The sequence below is a fragment of the Drosophila kikkawai genome, chromosome X, assembly GCF_030179895.1.
Source record: "Drosophila kikkawai strain 14028-0561.14 chromosome X, DkikHiC1v2, whole genome shotgun sequence".
Classification (NCBI taxonomy): domain Eukaryota; kingdom Metazoa; phylum Arthropoda; class Insecta; order Diptera; family Drosophilidae; genus Drosophila; species Drosophila kikkawai.
Genome location: NC_091733.1, coordinates 579,331 through 603,525, shown reverse-complemented (window position 1 = coordinate 603,525; position 24,195 = coordinate 579,331). Strand labels below are relative to the sequence as shown.

At 45.8% G+C, this 24,195-nt stretch overlaps 4 protein-coding genes and 1 long non-coding RNA gene across 5 annotated transcripts; all 5 read left to right on the top strand.

The window, feature by feature from the left end:
• The first annotated feature begins 1,884 nt into the window (after positions 1-1,884).
• On the top strand, positions 1,885-3,012 carry LOC138929087 (uncharacterized). Its single transcript, XM_070288068.1, has one exon. The coding sequence runs from the start codon at positions 1,885-1,887 to the stop codon at positions 3,010-3,012; it is 1,128 nt and encodes a 375-aa protein (XP_070144169.1).
• Positions 3,013-8,033: 5,021 nt separating this feature from the next.
• Positions 8,034-9,316, top strand: LOC138929086 (uncharacterized). The gene is made up of 2 exons (XM_070288067.1): positions 8,034-9,074; positions 9,269-9,316. Exons 1-2 carry the CDS (start codon positions 8,034-8,036, stop codon positions 9,314-9,316), a joined length of 1,089 nt encoding a protein of 362 aa, XP_070144168.1.
• Positions 9,317-10,236: 920 nt separating this feature from the next.
• Positions 10,237-10,983, top strand: LOC121502249 (uncharacterized). The gene is made up of 3 exons (XR_005990893.2): positions 10,237-10,587; positions 10,707-10,731; positions 10,789-10,983. It is a non-coding gene; the product is annotated as an uncharacterized lncRNA (long non-coding RNA).
• A 3,517-nt stretch (positions 10,984-14,500) lies between these two features.
• Positions 14,501-19,486, top strand: LOC121502239 (uncharacterized). Its single transcript, XM_070288066.1, has 2 exons — positions 14,501-16,954; positions 17,045-19,486. Exons 1-2 carry the CDS (start codon positions 14,501-14,503, stop codon positions 19,484-19,486), a joined length of 4,896 nt encoding a protein of 1,631 aa, XP_070144167.1.
• Positions 19,487-19,582: 96 nt separating this feature from the next.
• Positions 19,583-20,524, top strand: LOC138929085 (uncharacterized). The gene has a single exon (XM_070288065.1). The coding sequence runs from the start codon at positions 19,583-19,585 to the stop codon at positions 20,522-20,524; it is 942 nt and encodes a 313-aa protein (XP_070144166.1).
• Positions 20,525-24,195: the final 3,671 nt, after the last annotated feature.

Genomic DNA, 24,195 nt, shown 5'->3' with positions numbered 1-24,195 from the left:
ATAGTTTCCAAATCGTGTGCATCGGTTCCGATTATTTTGTGGTACGCTTTATCCAGCGTCCAAGCATTTCTTCCACATCAGTTTTCCATTAATATTTTTTTTTCGCGTTATCCAGCGCCCCCATATTAAGTTGAATCGAGTACATCCTTGTCAACGCGTCATCCAGCGTTCCCGTATGAATTGGCAATCGATAGCATTTTTTCGATTAATATGTTCTACGCGTTATCCAGCGCCCCCATATCTTTTAAACCGAGTACATCCGTGCCAACGCGTTATCCAGCGCCCCCATATCGTTTGAACCGAGTTCATCCGTGCCAACGCGTCATCCAGCGCCCCCGTATTAATTAAGAATCGATAGCATTTTTTTTCGATTAATTTCTTCTACGCGTTATCCAGCGCCCCCATATCTTTCAAATCGAGTACATCCGTGTCAACGCGCCATCCAGCGCCCCCTTATCCTTCAAATCGATAACCATTTTGAACGCTTTATCCAGCGTCCCTGTATTGATTTAAAATCGATAACCATAAATTTTGAACGCTTCATCCAGCGTCCCCGTACTTATTCCAAATCGATAAATATAATTTTTTTCGATTAACTCTGTTTTCCTGCGCTTATCCAGCGGCCCCAACAAGAGTTTAACATGGAAAACGGCGACAGTAAGGAACCAAAACCCCTTCTGACCGTTTCTACAGCGGAGGCGTCTTCCAGAGGCAGGGCAACGAGTGAATCCTCTGTGCCTTCCGAAAGCGAAAATCCCTCTCGAAGCAAAAGCCCATTAGCAACCACCACTCCACGTAAATCTACGAGCACGTCGCTCGAAGTTCCACCGCTTGCACCATCCACAAAGGCCGCGAAATCAGTCGTGTCTTCCCAGGTCACTAGAGCAACTGAAAGAAGGGCTCAAGCTGAGGGAGACAAGGCCTTGGTGAAATTCATGACCATAACCGATAGGATGGGTCAGTTCGAAGCCAGATTCAACACCCCGACTGAGCAAGGTCCGTCCATCCACACGAGTAGGGTTCGACTCGAGCAGATCAGGGCCCTCAGGGACAAGGTGGAAAGGGAGTAAGAGACGTGCTCCGAAGTACTGGCCAGTGTAAACTGCAAGGACTCAATAACAGTCATGCAATCCAAGTATGACTACTGTTATACCGTTTACGAGCGGTGCGCAGCAAACCTCAATGAGATCATTGAAGATTCACGCGCGCCACAGTCTGTTCAGTCCTCCAATCTGACGCCGTCTCAGGGCGGATGTCGCCAACCTCCAGCCGAGTGCGAAGTTTTCAATGGTGACAATGGTGACACATTTCGGGAAATCCTTGAAGCATTTAGAGAGCACAATCCAAGGTTGTTTAACGGCCCTGCAATTAGCAAGGGTCGAGACCACGAATTGGGATTGCCTGCTTGTTTTCCTGTGCTCTTCCAAGTTGCCAAAACTAACTTTGTCTCTTTGGGAGCAGTCCCTTCTAAGTAAGTCTGAGATTCCACTCTGGGCTGAATTCCAGGCCTTCTTAAAGGATCGTCATCGAACGCTTGAGGCGATTGAAGAGTTCAAGCCGAACGCGAGCGTTCAATCCAGGGCACTGAGGGCTGACAATAGCTCGCGGTCAATCCAGACCTTTGAGAACAGAGTTACGGTAAACCCGCAATCCTGTAAACTCTGCGCACAGGAGAACCATCCAATCCGAGGATGCCCTCTATTCTTACGCATGTCAGTCGCAGATCGAGAGAAACATGTAAAACAGCAGAAGTTGTGCTTAAACTGTTTCGCAAGAACGCATCTGCTCCGGGACTGCAACAGCACGCATAATTGCTACACCTGCAATGGTCGTCATAATACTCTCCTGCATCGAAGCAGCCCTCCGCCAGTCCATTCAGTGGTTATGCCTGACCAACAGTCCCATCCATCCACAGCAATCCAGCAACATATACAGTCCACTCCATCGACGAGTCAAGCGAATGTGCAAACGTTTCTTGCCGTTAACACGCAAGGGGTCCTACTGAGTACGGCATTGATAGAAGTTTGCCATTTGGGCATAAAATACTCCGCACGGGCACTCATTCACTCAGGTTCCGAGGCAACCTTCATCTCAGAACGGTTGTTCAACCTGATTAAGTTGCCGTATGAGTCCATCCAGGCTCAAGTTTCGGGGGTCAACCTTTCCGTTGCCGCTCAGCCTCGTAAGAGGTGTCAACTCAACATAGGTTCTCCCGTCAAGCCCCATATCCAGATTGAAACCTGTCCATACGTGTTACCCCAGCTAGCTGGTAATCTCCCATCCTACGCTCTACCAGAGGCCTCATTAAAGGATCTTCCACCGTTGCAACTAGCAGATCCAAATTTCTTCCGGAGCTCGCAGATTGACGTGCTTATTGGTGCCGATATCCTGCCATCGATCCTCCTAAGCGGCTCCCATTCCAATATTTGTGGAACACTCCTGGGTCAAGAGACCATATTCGGGTGGATTCTTTGCGGTCCGATTGCAGCGAGTCCCACAAGCAGAATCTGCTCCTTTTCAGCCCGATTAGCAGTCAAGGAATCCAAACTAGACAGCATCCTCACAAAATTTTGGGAAGTGGAGGATGTTCCAGTGAAGCTGGTTAAGGAATCCACCTCGGTTTGCGAGGAGAACTTTATCCGATCCACCAAAAGAAGCGAGGATGGAAGATATGTTGTTTCGTTGCCCTTTAAAGAGCCGGACAATATTAAGCTGGGACATTCCAGACCCATCGCACTAGCTCAGTACCTCCGAAACGAAATACGACTAAGTAAAGATCTTCCATTGAAGGAGCAGTACGACTCAGTCATTCGAGAGTACTTAGACTTAGGTCATATGCACCAAGTCTCTCCTGACGACTCCAGCAGTTTTTACCTGCCTCATCACGCTGTCTTCAAACCAGATAGCACCACGACGAAGGTTCGCGTCGTGTTCAACGCTTCCATCCCTCGTCAAACGGGAACAGCCTCAATGATATCCTTCATGCGGGGCCTGTACTACAGTCCGATCTGACTATTCAGATTCTAAAATGGCGTTTCTATAAGTGCTTTTTTTAGTTTTTCTTACGTTCAGTTCTGCTTCTCAGCTACTTCCAATTAGATCTTCTTAGCCTTAACGTTTTGCACTTCGTCCGATGCACTGCTTAAGAGACTGCTTGACCGCCTGTCCCGTCTTCCACTAATTGACTTGCCAACTGATTGACCCCGAAAATCTGCTTGCTCCAGTTAGCGTCACTTTTTGAGCTTGTCGCTGCTTGTCCGCCTGTGCTCTTCCGCGATGATCTGCCTCTGCTGTCACCTCGCCTCTGCCTTTTCAGTCCCTGCCTCACGCTCCTGACTTGCTCCGCTCGCCTCTGCCTGACGCTGCTCCCAACGCCTTCCACAGATCAGCCTTTGCAAACTTCAGTTTTCCGTGAGTTGAGTTGAGTTTAGCAGAGATCCTGTCTATAAAAATTAGCGAAGCACATCCCGCTAATCAGTTGCATAGGAATTCAGTTCGATGTTTTTTTTATAAAATGAGTCGACTGACCACGGCTGATGGCGAAATTGATATGCCGCTCATAAATGTAGGGTGCGCTAAAGCCGCGAGGTTTCAAGGCCAAGGCGCATTGTTGTTGTGCTAGGGAGCGAGATGACAAAGCAGAGGTTGCGATAGCATCACGCTTATCATAAAGCATAGCTCCCGAGTAGCAGCAGCATAATTTTTCCTCTCTCTCTCTCTCATTTGCATGTCATTTGTGTTTGTCAAAAACAAAACTTTATCGGGAACGGCTGCTTAGTTGGATGGCAGTAATTAATACTTATACAGTTCCGTTTATTTATTTATTATTTTTATTTTTTATATTGATTGAAAGTATTTATTTATTCATTATTTATTTAAATATTTAAGGAGTTCTGGCGGGGAAAGAAATGGCTGATTCCGATAGGGATGAGGTTGGGCCCGAGGCAGAGTGCCCGTTATGTAGAAAACCTTTGGCCACGGGCACGGTATTTAAAACAAAGTGTAACCACGAGTTTCACAAGAACTGCTTGGCAAGTCACTCGAAAACTAATCGTGAGTGCCCCACTTGTGGATCAATTTGTTTTATATTGCCCGCGACTACACCAGCGGCAAAGAAGCCAGCGGGCGGACACACGGCAGGACCTTCAGGCAGCCGAGAAAATATGTCTTCATCCGAAGTTGGAAGCATAGTAGCTCAGGCCATGCAGGGAATGAGGAACGAAATCTTAACCGAATTGTCCCAGGAGATGGCACAGATAATACAAACCAATCTTGCTGCATATTTGCCAAAAAAAACACTCCGACTCCTGTCGATCAAAATGTAGGACAGATTCCAAGTACTCATTAAACATTAGGAGGACAGAATTTTGGGCTGGCATGGCAGGATCCAGGCACAGCTCATAGGCGCGACTCAAATGGTTCGCATGCCAGATTGACTCCGTCCGACGAAGCCCGATGCAAAGCCTTAAGAGTCCATTCTGGTTAGTTGGGCCAAAAAATAGGCAATCTTTAGGAATTTTTTTTTTGACAAAGGAAAAGACATAGAAAGTTCAAACTTTGCATGTTTATTTCTCATAGTTTAGATATGATTTAGCACAAATTTTCAACATTTTTAGAGCATGTCCTGAAGCAGGACACAGGACGACGTAAGCCTCTGCAAAAATCGACCGAAACAAAAAATTCAAAGATGTTCTTGTTTAGTATTAATGTGGTTATGGAATAGACTACAATTATAAAAATTTAATAAGAAATAAAAAAAATGGCGGCGATTCAAAATTACTTTTTCGTTTTTCATGAAAATTTTCTTCACTTTTTTGTTAATAAAAAATCCAATGTATAAGCTATCAATATAATCCTACCTACTGTGAGGAGTCGCCTGACTCCCCACCAATACTGGCGGCGGCAACAACAACAGCCCTAACACCGGCCACCCGCGCCAGTAACAACGGCCACAACACCGGCCAGAACAGCAGCAACAACAACGACAGCCAGCGCCAGCAACGGCGTCATCAACAACGGCCACAACACCGGCCGTCGACGTCATCAACGCCGGCCACAACAAACGGCCAGAACAGCGGCCAACAGCAGCGGTAATAGCAACGGCCAGCGCGACCATCGACAACAATAGCTCGCGCCCGTAGCCAGCAACAACAACCGCAGCCACGTCATCAACAGCGACACCATCAAACAGCGGCCAGCGGCCTCAACACCGGCCAGAGCAGCGGCCACAACAACAGCTCGCTCTCGCAGCCAACAACAGCGACAGCCAGCGCCAGCTATCGGCACCAGCAGCTTCCAAAGCCAACAACAACGGCGGGCATAAACAACAGCAGCAACAATAACAACAAGCGCAGCCGGCAGCAACAACAACAGCAGCCAGCGGAAATCACAACTGCCGCCAACGCTCATGGAGAACCGCAGCCGTTAACAACAAAAACCCAAAACAAACCGGCAAACGGCCACAAATTATTCTCACTTTGTAAAATAAGTTTTGTAAATGTTCACGCCAGAAAGGCGTGAAGTTTTGAGTGGCAGTGTAAGCGGCCAGCGCTTGCGCTCAAGCTTGTGCTCCCGCTCACTGTGTCCTCCGCTCTTCCCGTCTCCCTCTCTTTCGCTGCTCTCCAGCAGCGAACTCACCACTCCGCGGTCCCTGCAGCCTTGTTCTCCATGTAATCTAAGTTAGTCGTAATACCGAAGTGAAGCAATAAAGTGAAGAAAAACGAAGCTGCCCCCTATCGCCTACTCATTTTGGACACACTTGGGAAAACCTTCCAGCCTTCGACAGCCCTTGCGACGACCACACCTCCAAGAAGGACGAATACTTTTCTGGCCACTCCGCCACCTCCACTTCATGGTCCTTCGAGCCTGCGAGCGGAATAAGTTTCCAGCGCCCCTTTGCGGATACCAAGATAAGTACGAAGTCCAAAGTCCATTCGTCCGTGGTCGCCATATTCCTTTTCCAAGGCGTTAATTTTTTTTCCTCGATCCGAAAATAATGAAAAGTGACAGTGAAAAGTGAGAAAATTCACGTTCCGTCACTCAGTTCCAAAATACGTCCGACACTAACTGCAATTCCAAATAGTATTATTACAATTTTAAAGAAAGCCTTTACACACATACATACATACCCTAACATACACCCAAATATATATGTAAATATAAAATAAAATCCGAACCCAAATATAAATAAAAAAAAAAACATCGGAATCCAAAATATATATTTTGTTACATAAAAAATAAAATAAATAGAACATACACCCAAATTTCCAATTTCCTCAGTGTTTTTATTTAAAAATATTAACTAAAGAAATTCAAAAAAAAAAGAAGGAAAAATATATAATAAAACACAAATAAATCCATACTCCGAAAAAAGAATAGAAATACATAAATATAGTGGTTTTTATTTCTCGCATTCCACACATACATAAATATATTGGGCAAGCTTCGCGCTATTCTGCGCTTAGCAAAAATTACATATTTTCATCCATACATATATACATATTTGGGCAAGCTTCGCGCTATTCTGCGCTTAGCAAAAATTACATATTTTCATCCATACATATTTGGGCAAGCTTTGCGCTATTCTGCGCTTAGCAAAAATTACATATTTTCATCCATACATACATACATACTTTGGGCAAGCTTCGCGCTATTCTGCGCCTAGAAAATTTACATATTTCCTACGTACTTACATACATATTGGCTTCCCTCGCGCTATTCTGCGCTGAGCAACTGCTTAAACTCCAAAGCGTCATACATACGCACATACAGTGCATTTCTATTTCGTCTCCTCTTTGCTCGTTAAGCGTGCACAAACACCTGCACTAATACGTTTCCGAAAAGGCAAAGTGCCGACGGAAAAACTTCGTCCACCCACGAGATAAAAAAAAAAATAAAGAATAATTCCTGGAACAACATTTTTTAAGGAAACCGAAATTCGTTTAAATTTTTTAACAACAAATACCGCCACTCTTTTTAGCTATTTTTTCGCCAGCTAGCTTTTTTGGTCAAGCCAAGGTTTTAGCTATTTTTCTTATTTTAGCTATATTTTTGTTGGCGGTGTTAGTTTTTTCGTGTGGTTCCTGGAAATAAAGGATAGCAATCTCCACTGGCCTCCTTTAGCTATTTTTTTAGCCATTGTTTATACGCCGCTAGTTTTTGGTCGAGCCGATATTTTAGCAAGTTTCGATCTTTTAGCTAGGTTTTGGTGGGCGTTATTTTTTCGTGCGGTTTCTGCATATCAATCTCCATTGGCCTCCGTTAGCTATTTTTTTTTAAGCTATTTTTTGTGAATTTTTTTTCCACGTAGTTCTTCACGATCTTTTGCGAGTTCCGAAGAAACAAAAGAAAAACCCATACAATTCCCGAAAGTGATTGACATATTCCGAATTTATTAGCGTTTTCCAGCTAGTTTTGGCGGTTTTTTTTTTTTTTGTTTCTCGCAAAGTTCTACGATTGTTGTTGTCGTATTCCGGAACTTAAGGTCGAAGAAGCCAATTTTGAGTAAGTGGCTAAGAATTTGCAACAATTTCCGGGCCTAGTTTGTAGCTAGATCTAGCTACTTTTTGTTTTTTCGCTATATTCTATTATCCGCACTCGTTTCGTAGATCAGTCACTGAGAGCTCAGTTCCCTCGTTTTAGCTAGCGACTGATCAAAGATAGATTTGGCTATTTCCTTTTCCTGCCGTTTTTTTTTGTTACTCTGCGAGCTTCGCAGGGTTCTCCACAGCGTTTAAGGATTAAAGTTCCTTTTTCGTGCACCACTTTTCTTTTGCGGGGGGCAGGCCTTCTCTTTTCATAGGGCATAGCTGAGTATGCCCATAGAGGGAGATAAAAAGGGAATCTCCTCCCCGGCCAAGTCGAACCCATCCTCTCCGCGGCCCATTCGAGCCCATTCAGCACCCAGGCCCTCCACTCCGAGGATCAGAAGTTCGGCTTCCACCTCCAAAGGGACGGATCGTCGATCGACAAGTCCGTCTCCCTCTGTTTCAAAGCCGGAATTCCTGAGGGTGACACGCTCTAGCAGCCACAAAATGGCATCCGCTGAAAAACCAACGGCCGAACAGCCAACGGCCGAACCGCCAACGGCCGCAACCGTGTCGTTGCGCAAATTCATAGCCGCCAGCGATCGTGTGAGCATTTTTGAAGCTAAGATTAATACTCCAGGTCAAACTTCCCCGTCCCTACATCTGCTACAAGTCCGCCTGCAACAAGTGAGAGCCTTATGGGACAAGGTAGAGACGGAGTACGACATGTGCTCCGATCTAATTGCCCAAGAAGGATCCCTCGAAATGGTGTCCGTGCTGCAGAGCAAATATGACTATTGCTATTCGGTGTATGAGTCATGTTCTGCAGAGATCAGTGCGACAATTGACAGTGCCACGCCTCAAGCCGTGCAACCACCCTCCCAGCCAATCATTTCCTCCGGTTGCCGCTTACCTCCCTGCGATACAGAAGTCTTCGACGGGGACTACCTTCGATGGCCCACTTTCCGGGACCTATTCACGGCAGTCTATGTCAACAACCCCAGGCTGACACCGGTCGAGAAGCTCTTCCATTTTCTCACGAAGACGAGCGGCGAGGCGAAAGCCATCGTCTCCAAATCCCCGCTCACAAATGACGGGTTCGCCTCTGCGTGGGAAGCGCTTCAAGACCGTTTCCAAAACAAACGACTTCTAGTCAACAGCCAACTCAAGCTTCTGTTCAACTTGAGTTCCATCTCCCAAGAATCTGGTCATGCGCTGAAAGAGCTGCAGTCCACGATTCAGGGGTGTTTGACAGCGCTAGCACATTCCCAAATATCCACGGACAACTGGGATTGTCTGCTGGTGTTCCTGTGCGCAAGCAAGCTGCCGAAAGTTACCCTTTCGCTATGGGAACAGTCCCTAACGTCGAAATCCGACATTCCGGCTTGGGAAGAGATGAACACCTTCCTAAGCGAGAGATATCGCACATTAGAGGCCATCGAGGACATGAAGCCGACTCAAGCAGTCCCGAAAAAGCTTCAGTCCTTCGAAACGAAAGTCAGCACCAAGCCAAAAGGGTGTGACTTATGCTCCAAGGAGAATCATCCAGTACGCTTATGCCCGCGCTTTCTCCAAATGTCCGTCGACGCGCGTTCCGGCTACATACAAAAGAAGCAGCTCTGTCTCAATTGTTTTGCGAGAGGCCACCAGCTACGTGACTGCACGAGCACGCACAGCTGTTTCACTTGTAAAGGGAGACATCATACTCTGCTACATCGTAATGCAACTCCTGCAAATTCAAGATCCTCCACGCCCTCTGCTCAGCTATCTTCAGGACCCTCCACCAGTAATGCATCGACGAGTAATCCCACGGTGCAGAATTTAATTTCGGGAGGCAGTGTGATCCCGTACGCTCTCCTTGTCTCTCCCTCTTCCTCCGGACTTCCAGTCCTAGAGCTTCCAATCCGCTCTCCCTAGCATTAGTTTCCTTTGTATAGTCAGTACCAATTTACCTACGACTAAATAAACATCCCGACGCACGTCGCGTAAAACCCCGACAAGTTCTACGTGTTATTATTTATCCGAGTGCATTTCAGCTTAAAGCCGCCCCCCTCCAACATTTGGTCCATCAGAGCCGGATTTCATCCACCAGCAGCTCCGGTGGCTTTAACACCGCACAAGATAAGTTTTAATACATGATTGCTGCCGGTCATACAGTTAGGTTTTGCGAAGCTCAATTCGTCTAACTTCTCTGTATGATTACTGTCTAAATCCTAAGTACGATTGATCCGACACACGGCAGCATAATAACATCCAATTCCAAATTCAAAATAATTCGGTTCCCAAATTTTCTACATTTGTGTAAAATTTCTGTGCCGAAATCCAAAAGTGTGTTTAAATAAATGCAATAGCCACAGTGAGAATTTAACTCCAATAGTTCTCAATTCCTCTTCGTCAACTGTGTTCCTGCTAGCATTTATTTACATTTACATACATATACAGTCCACTCCATAAGATTACGATCGCTGTCAACATTGACATTTCCCAAATAATTTCTATACAAGATCTACGGGTTCCAAAATTCATAAAGTGTTTGTTTAAATAAATGCCTAAGCCACAGTAAAACTTTCCAATTTCGAATTATTCTTAATTCCTTCTCGTTTACTGTGTTCCCGCTAGCATTTATTTACATTACATACATCCCTGCAGTACCACATTTCATCAATAGGCCTTTTCATCAACAATTCATCAACGCGCCGACTGCGACACCGACAGAATCGACGCTCTGCCGACTGCTACTTGAACCCGAACTCCCTTCGGAGACCCGACCTCCCTTCGAGTCCGATTTGTTGGTGCATGCAAAAAAAAAAAACAAAAACAATTTGCATGGGCTTCGTTTTTTGAAGTCCGAAACAAAGTAGAAGACGCAATTAAAATAGATTCTCGAAGGTTCGACTCCATATTTTCGGAGCAGCGGTTTTCGGTTTCGTCTTGCTTCTTCTTATTCCCTTTGCATTACAAGTTAAAGTGTTCTCCACTGCAGAAGTGTCGTGTGTTTAAAATATTAAGAAATCAAATAATTCAATAATTACGTTCCGGGCCATATTGGAATATAAAAAAGGTGAGTAAAAAGATTGTTCTTAATTAAATAGAAGCCTATAAATGTACATATATTATTTTATTTATTATATGTATATAATATATTATATTTATATATGTATGTATGTATTTTCTTTTCAGACTGCTGTAATGGCCAATAAATTGGGTAATTTTATTTAATTAAATTATATTTTCCCTTGATTAATTATAATTTTTTCTGTAGATGCAATTTCCCAAGTGACTAAAACTGAGCCTCCAGAGAAGATACTGCGCAATAAATTTGGTCTTCATGAATAAAAAGCGGAACACCAAGAATCAAAAAGACCTTAAGGCCTTTTAATATATGGATGTTTAATCTTAATTTTTTATATTTGTGTTTTAGTTTAGGTATAGAATTTGTAAGAATAAATAATATTAATAAAAATTTAAGAGTTTTATTTTTATATATGAAAAAAAAAAATCATCAACAATTCATCGATGAATTGATGATGAAATGTTGATTAAAGGCTGATGAAATGTTGATGAATTGTTGATGATTCATCATCAATTCATCAACAATTTATCGATGAATCATCAACAATTCATCAACATTTCATCAGCCTTTCATCAACAATTCATCGATGAAATGATGATGAATTGTTGATGAATTGTTGTTGATGAATGTCTATGACATGCCCATGTTAAATTCATCAGTAATTTGTATGGCCATTCATCGATGAATCATCAACAACACCCCTTCGGCTATTGATGAAACGTTGATGAATTGTTGATGAATGGTACTGCAGGGATACTACAAATACAGTCCACTTCACTCCGAAACTTATATTTACAAATGTACAACAATATAACTACATACATACAACAATAACTGTCCGCAGGTACTACAATTATAAATTGATTTAATTCGTACATATATTTGTTTATTTACTCCCTTGCTCTATCCTGAGCTGCAGTTACATATGTACATACATACATATTCGTCTGCAAGTCGACGCTCCAATATTTGGCAATTTTTTCCGCCTCTCCTTATCTCCGCTATTTTGCACTTGCATACGACAAGTGCACAAATAGACACACACACGTATTGGTTCCGAAATACAGTACCGGTCAATCACATAAGTCCAGATAAATAAAATAATTTGTAAATTATTTTATATTAAAATTCCAACTAACTAATTAAGTTAGAAATCCAAGTGCGCTTCCGTATCCGCATTAGTGTGACCGTATTTTCGCTGCTGACCGGAATTATTGAATTAATTCAAATATTCCCGATTTAAATTCCATACGGGAAAACTACGATTTTCCAAAATTAATTATATATAATAATTATTACGACTCCGATTGGTTCCTAAATTCCCAATCAAACTTCGACACATAAATTTTAATATATATTTATAGTACATTTTTGTAAAAAAAAAAAAAAAATCCAAAATGGCTCCTTCAATTTCAAACAAATTTACTTTGATCTGTGACCGTCTGAGTCACTTCGAGTCCAGAGTCTGCAATCCAGCAGCACCCACTCCATCCAAGTACTCTTGTCAAATCCATCTCGACCAAGTCCGAGCGCTATGGGACAAGGTCGAGACAGAGTACGAAGCTTGTTCAGAGCTAATTTCAGTTGGTTTAGAGGGCGCTGCAGACACCTTGCCTACTCTTAAGGCAAAATACGACGACACTTATTCCATTTATGAACGGTGTGCTGCCAAGTTCATGGAACAGATCGATACGATCTCTGCTAAAGCAGCTCCAGTCCAACCTCCTGCGCCCCAAAATTCCTTTTCGTCTGGCTGTCGGCTTCCTCCGTGCGAAACGGAAGTTTTCTCGGGCGATTATCTTCGCTGGCCGACTTTCCGGGACCTTTTCACAGCGGTCTATATCGACAATCCTACGCTGACCCCTGTAGAAAAGTTGTTCTATTTAAATGCCAAGACTAGTGGTGAAGCTCATTCTATAGTTTCCAATTCGCCACTCACCAATGACGGTTTCCGCTCAGCATGGGGAAACCTAACTGAGCGTTTCGAAAATAAACGCGCGTTGGTGAACAGCCAACTGAAGAAATTACTAAACATACAATCCATCGAACGCGAATCCTCGGCAGCCTTGAAGGAGCTGCAGAATACAATTCAAAATTGCCTCACATCCCTAACTCTGTCCGGCCTTCCTACGGATAATTGGGATTGTCTATTGGTTTATTTGTGTTCCACGAAGCTTCCAAAGCTGACGCTCTCATTATGGGAGCAATCCCTACCAAATAAAACCGAAATTCCGACGTGGCTAGAATTAGATTCTTTCCTTACTGAGCGCCATAGAACTCTGGAATCTATAAATTCTATTCAACCTCCTACGATACGCCTCAGTCCGTCCAACCCGACAAAATCCATCGTGGCACCGCGAGTACTAAAATCCTTTAGTACGCGGATTGTTCACTTATCCAAAAGATGCGATTTGTGTTCTGCAGAGAACCATCCCGTGCGTAAATGTTCACGCTTCCTCCAAATGACGATAGTCGATCGATCATCTTACATTGAGAAAAAGCAGTTGTGCTCAAATTGCTTTGCAAGCGGTCATCCGCTCCGTAATTGCACAAGCGCCCACAGCTGTCTTATTTGTCACGGTCGGCATCACACATTGTTGCATCCAAGCAACACTTCATCCAGTGTTCCGAATCCTCGTGATGACGCACCACAAATTCCTGCACCCATCCAAAGGATTTCCTCGTTCTCCACACGAGTGACCACTTCTGCCGATTCCTCCAATTACTGGGTTCCATACGACGATAGCAAGAGCAGACGTTCCCGAGGTATTTTATCCTACCAATGCCGAGTCTGCCAAGGGAACCATCCTCTTCGGAAATGCCACCGGTTTCTGCGCCTTAGCGCTGAGAAACGGCTCCAGGCAGTCATCGAAAAGAAGTACTGCGTCAACTGCCTGGCCCACCACCATTCCGGGGGATCGTGTCGTAGTAAAGACCGATGCCAGTCGTGTGGACAGGATCACCACACTCTTCTCCATACCAACGAGTGCTCAGCGTTATCCAACGCTTTCCAGAGCTAATCCTTCCTGGTACTTTTGCTGCGTATCCTCGCAAGGGGGGGGAGAATGATCACGCCAGAAAGGCGTTTAATTTCGGGAGGCAGTGTGATCCCGTACGCTCTCCTTGTCTCTCCCTCTTCCTCCGGACTTCCAGTCCTAGAGCTTCCAATCCGCTCTCCCTAGCATTAGTTTCCTTTGTATAGTCAGTACCAATTTACCTACGACTAAATAAACATCCCGACGCACGTCGCGTAAAACCCCGACAAGTTCTACGTGTTATTATTTATCCGAGTGCATTTCAGCTTAAAGCCGCCCCCCTCCAACATTTTGGCTTCTAGCGACTCTTCGCTTGCCATGCCTTCTCTTTTCATAGGGCATAGCTGAGTATGCCCAAAGAGGGAGATAAAAAGGGAATCTCCTCCCCGGCCAAGTCGAACCCATCCTCTCCGCGGCCCATTCGAGCCCATTCAGCACCCAGGCCCTCCACTCCGAGGATCAGAAGTTCGGCTTTCACCTCCAAAGGGACGGATCGTCGATCGACAAGTCCGTCAAACGCTCCACGAATAGTCATCTCTCGTCCGGTGGCAAAAGCTTCTAGCGACTCTTCGCTTGCCATAAAGTCAGAGTCTCCCTCTGTTTCAAAGCCGGAATTCCTGAGGGTGACACGCTCTAGCAGCCACAAAATGGCATCCGCTGAAAAACCAACGGCCGAACAGCCAACGGCCGAACCGCCAACGGCCGCAACCGTGTCGTTGCGCAAATTCATAGCCGCCAGCGATCGTGTGAGCATTTTTGAAGCTTAGATTAATACTCCAGGTCAAACTTCCCCGTCCCTACATCTGCTACAAGTCCGCCTGCAACAAGTGAGAGCCTTATGGGACAAGGTAGAGACGGAGTACGACATGTGCTCCGATCTAATTGCCCAAGAAGGATCCCTCGAAATGGTGTCCGTGCTGCAGAGCAAATATGACTATTGCTATTCGGTGTATGAGTCATGTTCTGCAGAGATCAGTGCGACAATTGACAGTGCCACGCCTCAAGCCGTGCAACCACCCTCCCAGCCAATCATTTCCTCCGGTTGCCGCTTACCTCCCTGCGATACAGAAGTCTTCGACGGGGACTACCTTCGATGGCCCACTTTCCGGGACCTATTCACGGCAGTCTATGTCAACAACCCCAGGCTGACACCGGTCGAGAAGCTCTTCCATCTTCTCACGAAGACGAGCGGCGAGGCGAAAGCCATCGTCTCCAAATCCCCGCTCACAAATGACGGGTTCGCCTCTGCGTGGGAAGCGCTTCAAGACCGTTTCCAAAACAAACGACTTCTAGTCAACAGCCAACTCAAGCTCCTGTTCAACTTGAGTTCCATCTCCCAAGAATCTGGTCATGCGCTGAAAGAGCTGCAGTCCACGATTCAGGGGTGTTTGACAGCGCTAGCACATTCCCAAATATCCACGGACAACTGGGATTGTCTGCTGGTGTTCCTGTGCGCAAGCAAGCTGCCGAAAGTTACCCTTTCGCTATGGGAACAGTCCCTAACGTCGAAATCCGACATTCCGGCTTGGGAAGAGATGAACACCTTCCTAAGCGAGAGATATCGCACATTAGAGGCCATCGAGGACATGAAGCCGACTCAAGCAGTCCCGAAAAAGCTTCAGTCCTTCGAAACGAAAGTCAGCACCAAGCCAAAAGGGTGTGACTTATGCTCCAAGGAGAATCATCCAGTACGCTTATGCCCGCGCTTTCTCCAAATGTCCGTCGACGCGCGTTCCGGCTACATACAAAAGAAGCAGCTCTGTCTCAATTGTTTTGCGAGAGGCCACCAGCTACGTGACTGCACGAGCACGCACAGCTGTTTCACTTGTAAAGGGAGACATCATACTCTGCTACATCGTAATGCAACTCCTGCAAATTCAAGATCCTCCACGCCCTCTGCTCAGCTATCTTCAGGACCCTCCACCAGTAATGCATCGACGAGTAATCCCACGGTGCAGAATTACTTCGCCTCTGGCACTACAGCCGTTCTTCTGAGCACGGCAATTATCGATGTGTGCCATCTAGGCACGAACTACCGAGCACGAGCCTTAATCGACTCGGGGTCCGAGGCGACTTTCATTTCCGAACGCCTCTTCAATTTGATCAAGCTGCCATTCCGCAGCATCCAAACTCAAGTCTCCGGGCTGAACCAATCCGTTTCGGCGAAGTCTACCAGACTCTGCCATTTTCAAGTGCGATCTCCTACTAAGCCGGGTCTCCAGTTAGACACCGCAGCCTATGTCCTTCCGGCATTGGCGGGCAAATTGCCCTCATATCCAATAGCTCGGGATTCTTTGAAAGACCTGCCCGCTCTCCAATGGGCAGACCCCAAATTCTACGAGAGTTCGCAAATTGATGTTCTGATCGGGGCCGACATTTTACCTTCGGTCATGCTAAGTGGCACGCGAGGAAACATTTGCGGCTCTCTACTAGGCCAAGAGACCATTTTCGGATGGGTGCTTACGGGGCCGATCTCCCAGGTGAACTCAAACAGAGTCGCATCCTTCACGACTCAAGTGCACCAAGTAGGTGACGAGGCACTGGACACGCTTCTCAGCAAGTTCTGGGAGGTGGAAGATCTACCAGTCCAGATGGTAAAGGAGTCGGATTCCTATTGCGAGAGGAACTTTCTCCGAACGACGAAGAAAGACGCAAGCGGGAGGTACGTGGTGACGCTCCCGTTCTGCGACCCCGTAAATTCTGGATCCAATCTAGGGTATTCGAGGTCCATCGCGTTAGCTCAGTTTCTCCGAAACGAAAATCGGTTAAAAAGAGACTTTCCCCTAAAAGAGCAATATGACAGCGTGATTCAGGAATATCTGGATCTGGGTCATATGAAAGAAGTTCCGTCGACTCACAATTCTCCTACCTACTATCTTCCACATCATGCGGTGATCAAGCCCGAAAGCACCACTACAAAGCTTCGCGTTGTATTTAACGCTTCAAGCCCTTCAGCAAATGGAACCAGTTTAAATGATATTCTTCATGCTGGTCCAGTCCTGCAATCCGATCTGACTATTCAGATCCTGAAGTGGCGATGCTTCCAATATGTCTTCAGTGCGGACATTACTAAAATGTACCGTCAGATTTGGGTCGATTCCAAGCACACACCCTTTCAAAGAATTCTGTTCCGAAATAAGGAAGGAAATATCCGAGACTTCGAGTTACAGACAGTTACTTTCGGGGTCAACTGCGCGCCCTTCTTGGCTATCCGAGTGCTGCAGCAGCTAGCAAAGGACGTCCAAGGGCCATTTCCACAGGCCAGCCGCATTATTCAGCATCACATGTATGTCGATGACGTGCTGGCCGGCGCAAATTCCGTAAAAGACGCCCAAGATTCGGTCCAAGAATTGCGAGCAGCTCTGAGTTCCGCTGGATTTCCATTAAGAAAATGAACTTCTAACAATAAGAGCATACTAAGCAATATTCCAGCTGAGCACCTTCTCCATAGCGAGTTCCTCGATATCGATGCCGAAAGCACGGCCAAGACGCTTGGTATCCGATGGAGGGCAAAGTCCGACGAGTTCTATTTCGTCCCTCCAGAACTAATAGTGGAACCCTCCTACACCAAGCGGGAAGTTTTATCCCAAATCGCTAAGTTGTTCGATCCTGCCGGATGGCTGGCTCCGTTCATCATCCGTTCCAAAATGTTTATGCAGGAGATTTGGTTGCAAGACTTAGGCTGGGATGACAAGCTTCCCACGCACATGAGTCAGAGATGGCAGTCGTTTCTCAGAGAATATTCCGACCTCAACAAGATCCGCGTTCCAAGGTGGGTTGGGTACCAGCCAGAGGTCATCGTAGAGCATCACGGCTTCTGTGACGCGTCGCAGAAAGCCTATGGAGCTGCTATCTACGTCCGCGTCGAGATGGGTCACCAGATCTTGACTCGTCTGCTGACAGCCAAGACACGAGTGGCTCCGGTGAAAACCGTGTCCCTCCCCCGGCTAGAGCTCTGTGGAGCGGTGCTTTTAACCGAAATGGTGACAGCAATCCTTCCGCATTTGCCTACCGCCAGTTCCGACCTCCGCTGCTGGACAGATTCCACGATCGTCCTAGCCTGGTTACGTAAGCCTGCTTGCAACTGGACTACGTTTGTGGCCAACAGAGTTGCCAAGATCACTCAGGCAACACCAGTCGACTGTTGGGCACATGTTCCCTCCGAGCAAAACTCCGCCGATTTAGCCAGTCGAGGCGTACCCCTGATCGACCTAGCGGATAGCAAACTTTGGTGGCAAGGACCAGAGTGGCTGCAAGGGCCTCGTGAGCTATGGCCTGCCCAAAATGCCATCGATCCGACCGAATTAGAACAGCGTGCAGTCAAGGTGCATTTCAGCAAGACCCCGTCCGAAGAATATCTTGAGCGGTTCTCCAAACTGGACAAAGCTCTGCGGGTCTTAACGTACATTCTGCGATTCCTTAAACGCTGCCGCAAGAGCTCGATCTCGCCCACTCCACGACCCACAAGTGATGAAATCCGGGAGGCAGAAAGAGTTTTAATCTCCATTGCGCAGCGCAGAGCATATGGCCAAGAGCAGAAGCATCTGGCCGAGAAAAGGTCCCTTCTAGCGTCAAGTCCGATTGCGAACTTGTTTCCGTTTATCGACCAACACGGCCTCCTAAGAGCATGCGGTCGCCTTACTGCTGCCAAAGGGTTGCAGTATGACGAACGCCATCCAATAATACTTCCCTATGACTGTAGACTGTCTCGCCTTCTTATCCAATTTGCTCACCAGATTACTCTTCATGGCGGTAGTCAATTAATTGTACGCCTGATCCGATCGAAGTATTGGATTCCTAAAATCAAGAATCTGGTGAAGGCTGTGGTGAATCCGTGTAAAATTTGCACGATTTACAAGAAGCGACTTCAAACACAGCTGATGGGCGATTTTCCGACAGACAGAGTTTCCTTCTCGAGGGCTTTCACGTACACGGGCGTTGATTACGCCGGCCCTTTCGAGATCAAAAACTATACAGGGAGAGCGTGTCTCATAACAAAGGGTTATGTTTGTGTGTTTGTGTGTTTTTCTACGAAGGCTATCCATTTGGAACCCACTTCCGATCTGACAACCGAGAAGTTCCTAGCGGCCTTTGCTCGTTTCGTAGCGAGGCGCGGTTGTCCTCAGCGGGTCCATTCGGATAATGGCAAGACCTTTGTGGGGGCAGCAACTCTGCTTTCTCGAGACTTCCTACAAGCCGTCAAGGAGTCGGTGACTGATGCATACAGCCATCAGGGGCTCGTATGGCGATTTATTCCACCAGGGGCTCCACATATGGGGGGTCTATGGGAAGCGGGCGTCAAGAGTTTTAAGACTCTGTTTTACAAAGCTTCCGCGACCCGCAAGTACACTTTCGAGGAACTTGCGACGCTCCTCGCAAAGATTGAGGCTTGCCTCAACTCAAGACCCCTCTCCCCGATGTCCGAAGATCCCTCAGACTTGCTGGCCCTCACTCCGGGCCATTTTCTTGTTGGAGGACCGTTGCTCTCCACGGCGGAGCCCGAGATAAAGGGCGAAGCCAAATCGATACTCAATCGATGGCAACATTTAAAGGCCCAACATCAGCAGTTCAGTGTTCGGTGGAAAGAGGAGTATCTAAAGGAACTCCACAAACGCTACAAATGGCAATATCCGACCCGAAACCTCCAAATCGGCGACATGGTAGTCGTCAAGGAGGACAATCTTCCATCCGACGAATGGCGGCTCGGCAGAATCAGTTCTGTCTTCCCAGGAGCCGATGACCTCATCCGAGTTGTGGAAATCCGCACAGCTCGTGGGACTATTAAGCGCCCAGTCCATAAGGTCATACTTCTTCCTGCGGAGGATCAAGTATCCTCCGTTCCCAGGGACTAGGGCTTCTCAATTTCCGAGGTCCGACGTTTCGTGCTACCCCTGCTAACACTTCGTTTTTTCTTTTTTCTATTCATCGCAGGACACGTTTTTTGTACAATGGCTCCACGTCCTCGCACCGCCCAGTCCTTGGAAAGCAGACGTTCCCGAGGTACTCAGTCCTACCGCTGCCGAGTCTGCCGGGGAATCCATCCTCTTCGGAAGTGCAAGAGGTTCCGAAAGCTGAGCGCCGAGAAGCGCCTCCGAGCAGTACTTATTAATAAGTACTGCTCAAATTGCCTCGCCCACCAACATTCCGAGGGGACCTGCCGCAGCCAGGACGGCTGCAAGAAGTGTGGAGGGAGCCATCACACCTTGCTCCACATGCACGAGGAACGGGCGCCCGAACGCACACCCCAGCCAACGGCGTCACCATCACGCCCTTTACGCAAGCCTGTCCAACCCACCAGGTCGCATCCTCGCCATTCCGCCAGGTCCGCCTCCCGCTCTTCATCGCCAATTCGGGTCGCCATTGAGCGTCCACGTCCGGAGGTCTCCGCTCCGTCTACGGCGGTGGCCACGTTGGTTCGTCAGAAGACGGTCCACATACTGCCGACAGCCATCGTCGTGGTCGATACTGGATCCTGTACGTTCGAGACCGCGGCCATGATCGATCCTTGTATGGCGGTGAGCAGCATCGACCGATCGCTGGCGGCCGCTTTCCGGCTGCCCTTCACCAGTCTGGGAGACGACGAGGTCTGTTCGGCGACGCTCCGATCCCGAACAGGCAACTTCAAGCTCGAGGTCGTCCTGAAGCTGGACCCGAGCCTCAAGATCCGGACTCCCATTCGGGCTCTGAGCGACTCCACACGGGCTAAGTTCGGCGACATCCGCCTTGCGGATGAACAATTCCACCGCCCGGCAACCATCTCCCTCGTGTTGGGCGCAGATGTGTTTGCCAAACTGATCCAACCGGGGTTCCTGAAACTCGAGGATGGCTTGCCGGTTGCTCAGAGCACCGTTTTCGGATGGACCGTTTCCGGAGCTGTTCTGGAGTCATGATCCTGCCGATCCTGATTCCTTTTGCTAGCGCAAGGGGGGGGAGAATGTTCACGCCAGAAAGGCGTGAAGTTTTGAGTGGCAGTGTAAGCGGCCAGCGCTTGCGCTCAAGCTTGTGCTCCCGCTCACTGTGTCCTCCGCTCTTCCCGTCTCCCTCTCTTTCGCTGCTCTCCAGCAGCGAACTCACCACTCCGCGGTCCCTGCAGCCTTGTTCTCCATGTAATCTAAGTTAGTCGTAATACCGACGTGAAGCAATAAAGTGAAGAAAAACGAAGCTGCCCCCTATCGCCTACTCATTTTGGACACACTTGGGAAAACCTTCCAGCCTTCGACAGCCCTTGCGACGACCACACCTCCGCCACCTCCACTTCAGTAAATAATAATCATATAATATAATAATAATTTTTGTATAATAATTAATCACTTCTCACTTCTTTGTAAACATAAGCTTTGTAAATAATCAGTTCTCACGTTGTAATTTAACCTTTGTATATATATATATATATAAATTCTGTACAACTAGAAGATGATTATGTCGCGAAACTTGGCTGCTTAAATATACAGAGCTTATTTTATAAAAACAATAGATATATATATATATATATATATATATATATATATATATATATCTATTGTTTTTATAAAATATATATATATATATATATATATATATATATCTATTGTTTTTATAAAATAAGCTCTGTATATTTAAGCAGCCAAGTTTCGCGACATAATCATCTTCTAGTTGTACAGAATTTAAGCGTAGACAAGAGTTTGTAGTTATCTTTGGTTCCCCGTTCTCACATCACTAGATCGCGCACACACACACACACACACACCTACACTCGGAGAGCAGAGAGAGTTACTCACCACGAACAATGGGCCACGGAGTTAGCGCCGTACAGGAGCAAGGGAGAGCGAGCATACGATCGAGCGCAAAACAACCCCCGAAAATTGGCACGCGCCAACGAGAGAGAGCGAGAGGGAAGCCGATGCACCGCAATGCAAGAGCAATGGAAAATAACCAGCGCGGCCGAAATTTGGCAAAACCGCATGGAATTCTGACACTTTTGTGGACGTGATGAAAACGAGCAGACGTGCGAGCGGTCGACGGTGTTTTCAAGTTCAAGTTCAAGAGCGGCAAAACGGGATCTCTGACGCGGCGGAGTTTACGTGCGGAAACGTGTGAAAAATATGTTGACAGTGACAATTTTATAACCCGAGACCAGCCAGGAGGTGGTGCTCGACGTAGCGGTGACCAGTGCTAGTGACGTCAGCAAGTGGAGTTGCGGCAAATTTGGTGGCCAAGGAGGCACCTTTGGAAGCGGACGGAGACCACGGCGGCGGAACCATCAGCCACGTGCGTGTGTGTGTGCGGACAACTGAGACGGGTGAGTGATTAGGGTGAACCGCATTCTGGCCAGCGAGACTCACGTGCGGATTCACTAGAGTAGGCTAGAAAATAACAAACACAGAAATTTAACCTCAAAGACCTGCAAAGAAAATGTTATAAATTAAGCCCCGAAACGAAAGCTAAAAAAATCTGAGAATACAACTGAAAACTAAAAATTTATTTAAATACAAATGAAAACTGAAATTAATTAAATAAACTCGTATATATTTACATTTCGATTGAAAACTAAACTCCCCTCGCTGTCGTCATGTTATTTTCCCTGACCTATGCCAACTTTTGTCAAACGAGACATGCAGAGAAAAAAAAGGGGTGGACCCAACTTTCGCTAAAACTTCATTGAAATTTATAAATTAAAATATTTCGCTCCTCGCCGTTTCTCCCCATGGTAAAATCAGTTGGAAATTTAATAAGGAAATATTTTATTACAAAGTCGAAGTCCGGCGAAAAGGGTGGACCTTATCTTCGCGGCAAATGTATTAGAGCGAATTAAATTAAATATTTCTCCGGATATTTAACGCAGTGTTGTGGCCACGCGTTTGCGATGAGAGGATTTCAGGCATAGTTTGCGGGGAACGGCTGAGTTTTCGCCTACACTGCACATTGGGATGAAATGCCTTTATTTTGGCCAAAACCTAAAAAATTCGTGTTAATATATCAATATTGTTACAATTATTTTAAGCTAAGAAATGTCCCTAGACATCAAAAATATTTAATTGGTATTTTATTGTCCAGCCGTTGTCTTCCACCAGCCCTTGAAAGTCAACTGTTCTTGCCACGTAGTGCGTGCAAGTTTGCTGATTAGACAAGTTTCTTAACTTTGACGTTCTCGTATTCTTAAACAGTTTGACCAATTAAAATACCTTAAAATGGAAAATGTTTCTCATGGTATGTAGAAAATATCTGTAACAGTGTTTAATTATATGTGCTTTTGTTTTGTCATGCTTTTAATGAAATACGTAAACACTAGTTTTGTTGATTCTAACCTTTAAATATTTGTGTTTCGTGGAGCATATCTAGCAAGATACAACAGGATTCAAATAACAGCTTATGTGGTAGTATGTGTTATTATGTGTATATTCAGATAGCATTTAAATAATTTGCGGGAACTTGCGGGGGGGTTTGATATTTCAACAGATGCGAGCAAGGTTGGAATTCGTCGAGGTGACTTACAGGAAGTTTGCCTGGATAATAATCGCAATGTCATCGCTACTTTTTGATTTGCCGAGTGAACAATTTAACTGACGTATTTCATCGAGCTTTGGATTCTTCTGATCCTTACTTATCAAGCATCGCTCAAAAAAAGAGTTCAAAATCACACTTATTGCCAAGTGAAGTTATTGCACTTTTAGCTTCTCCAAATCCAGAAGATGCAGCCCAAGTATATAATATTAAAGACGACCTTACAAGTATACCATATTTAGATTTTGATTTAGAAGAAGAACGTTTATATTAATACAAGTTTATGTACTTATTTTTAAGTTTTCGATTATCAAATTATATTTATAATATGCAAAAATATAAAAATAATAAAATTTTCTAACAATTATGGATAAAAAAATGAAAAAAAAAATATAACAACATTAATATGAATTTTATATGAATATACTGCAGTTCTATTATGTGGGTGGCAGGGAAGGAAAGGTGGCAGTGTAAAAAAAAAAAAACCGAAATTCACAAATAATATAAGCAGCAAATTCTCCAAGTTTCAGCTTTCTAGCTTTAAAATTACGGTTGTGGCCAAAATAAAGGCATTTCATCCCAATGTGCACTGGGAGAAATGAAACTCCAAACTTTAATTATAAAAATTTAAAGTAAATTTTATTTAAATATATTTTGCTTTCTCGCGGAGAGTCTAACTCCTGACTGCCACTTCTGGGAGCCCGTACGCTGCCCACACTGGGAAAATAAACGCAGAGAAATTTAAAATGAGGGAAATTAAATAAATTCAAGAAAAGCTCTCGTAAATCTAATTTTCGGCTCAAATCGAGTCCAGCTCGCGAGGAACGACCCAAAATCACGCTGGCCATGACTCACGTAGAATATTTTCCCAAAAAAAAATGCCTAGATTTTAGGCCATAAACTCTGCCCTAGGAAGCGGTGGTCCCCACAATCAACCCCTCTCTCGGTCTTCCCATAGCGTCTGCTATGGGCCCGACCCAAAGCGCGATCTGGCCGATTATTTCGCTCTATTGCAGAGACCGGACAAGTCATTTCTCTGGCGTCGTATCCCGGTAACTGACAACAACCATCTCACGTCAGT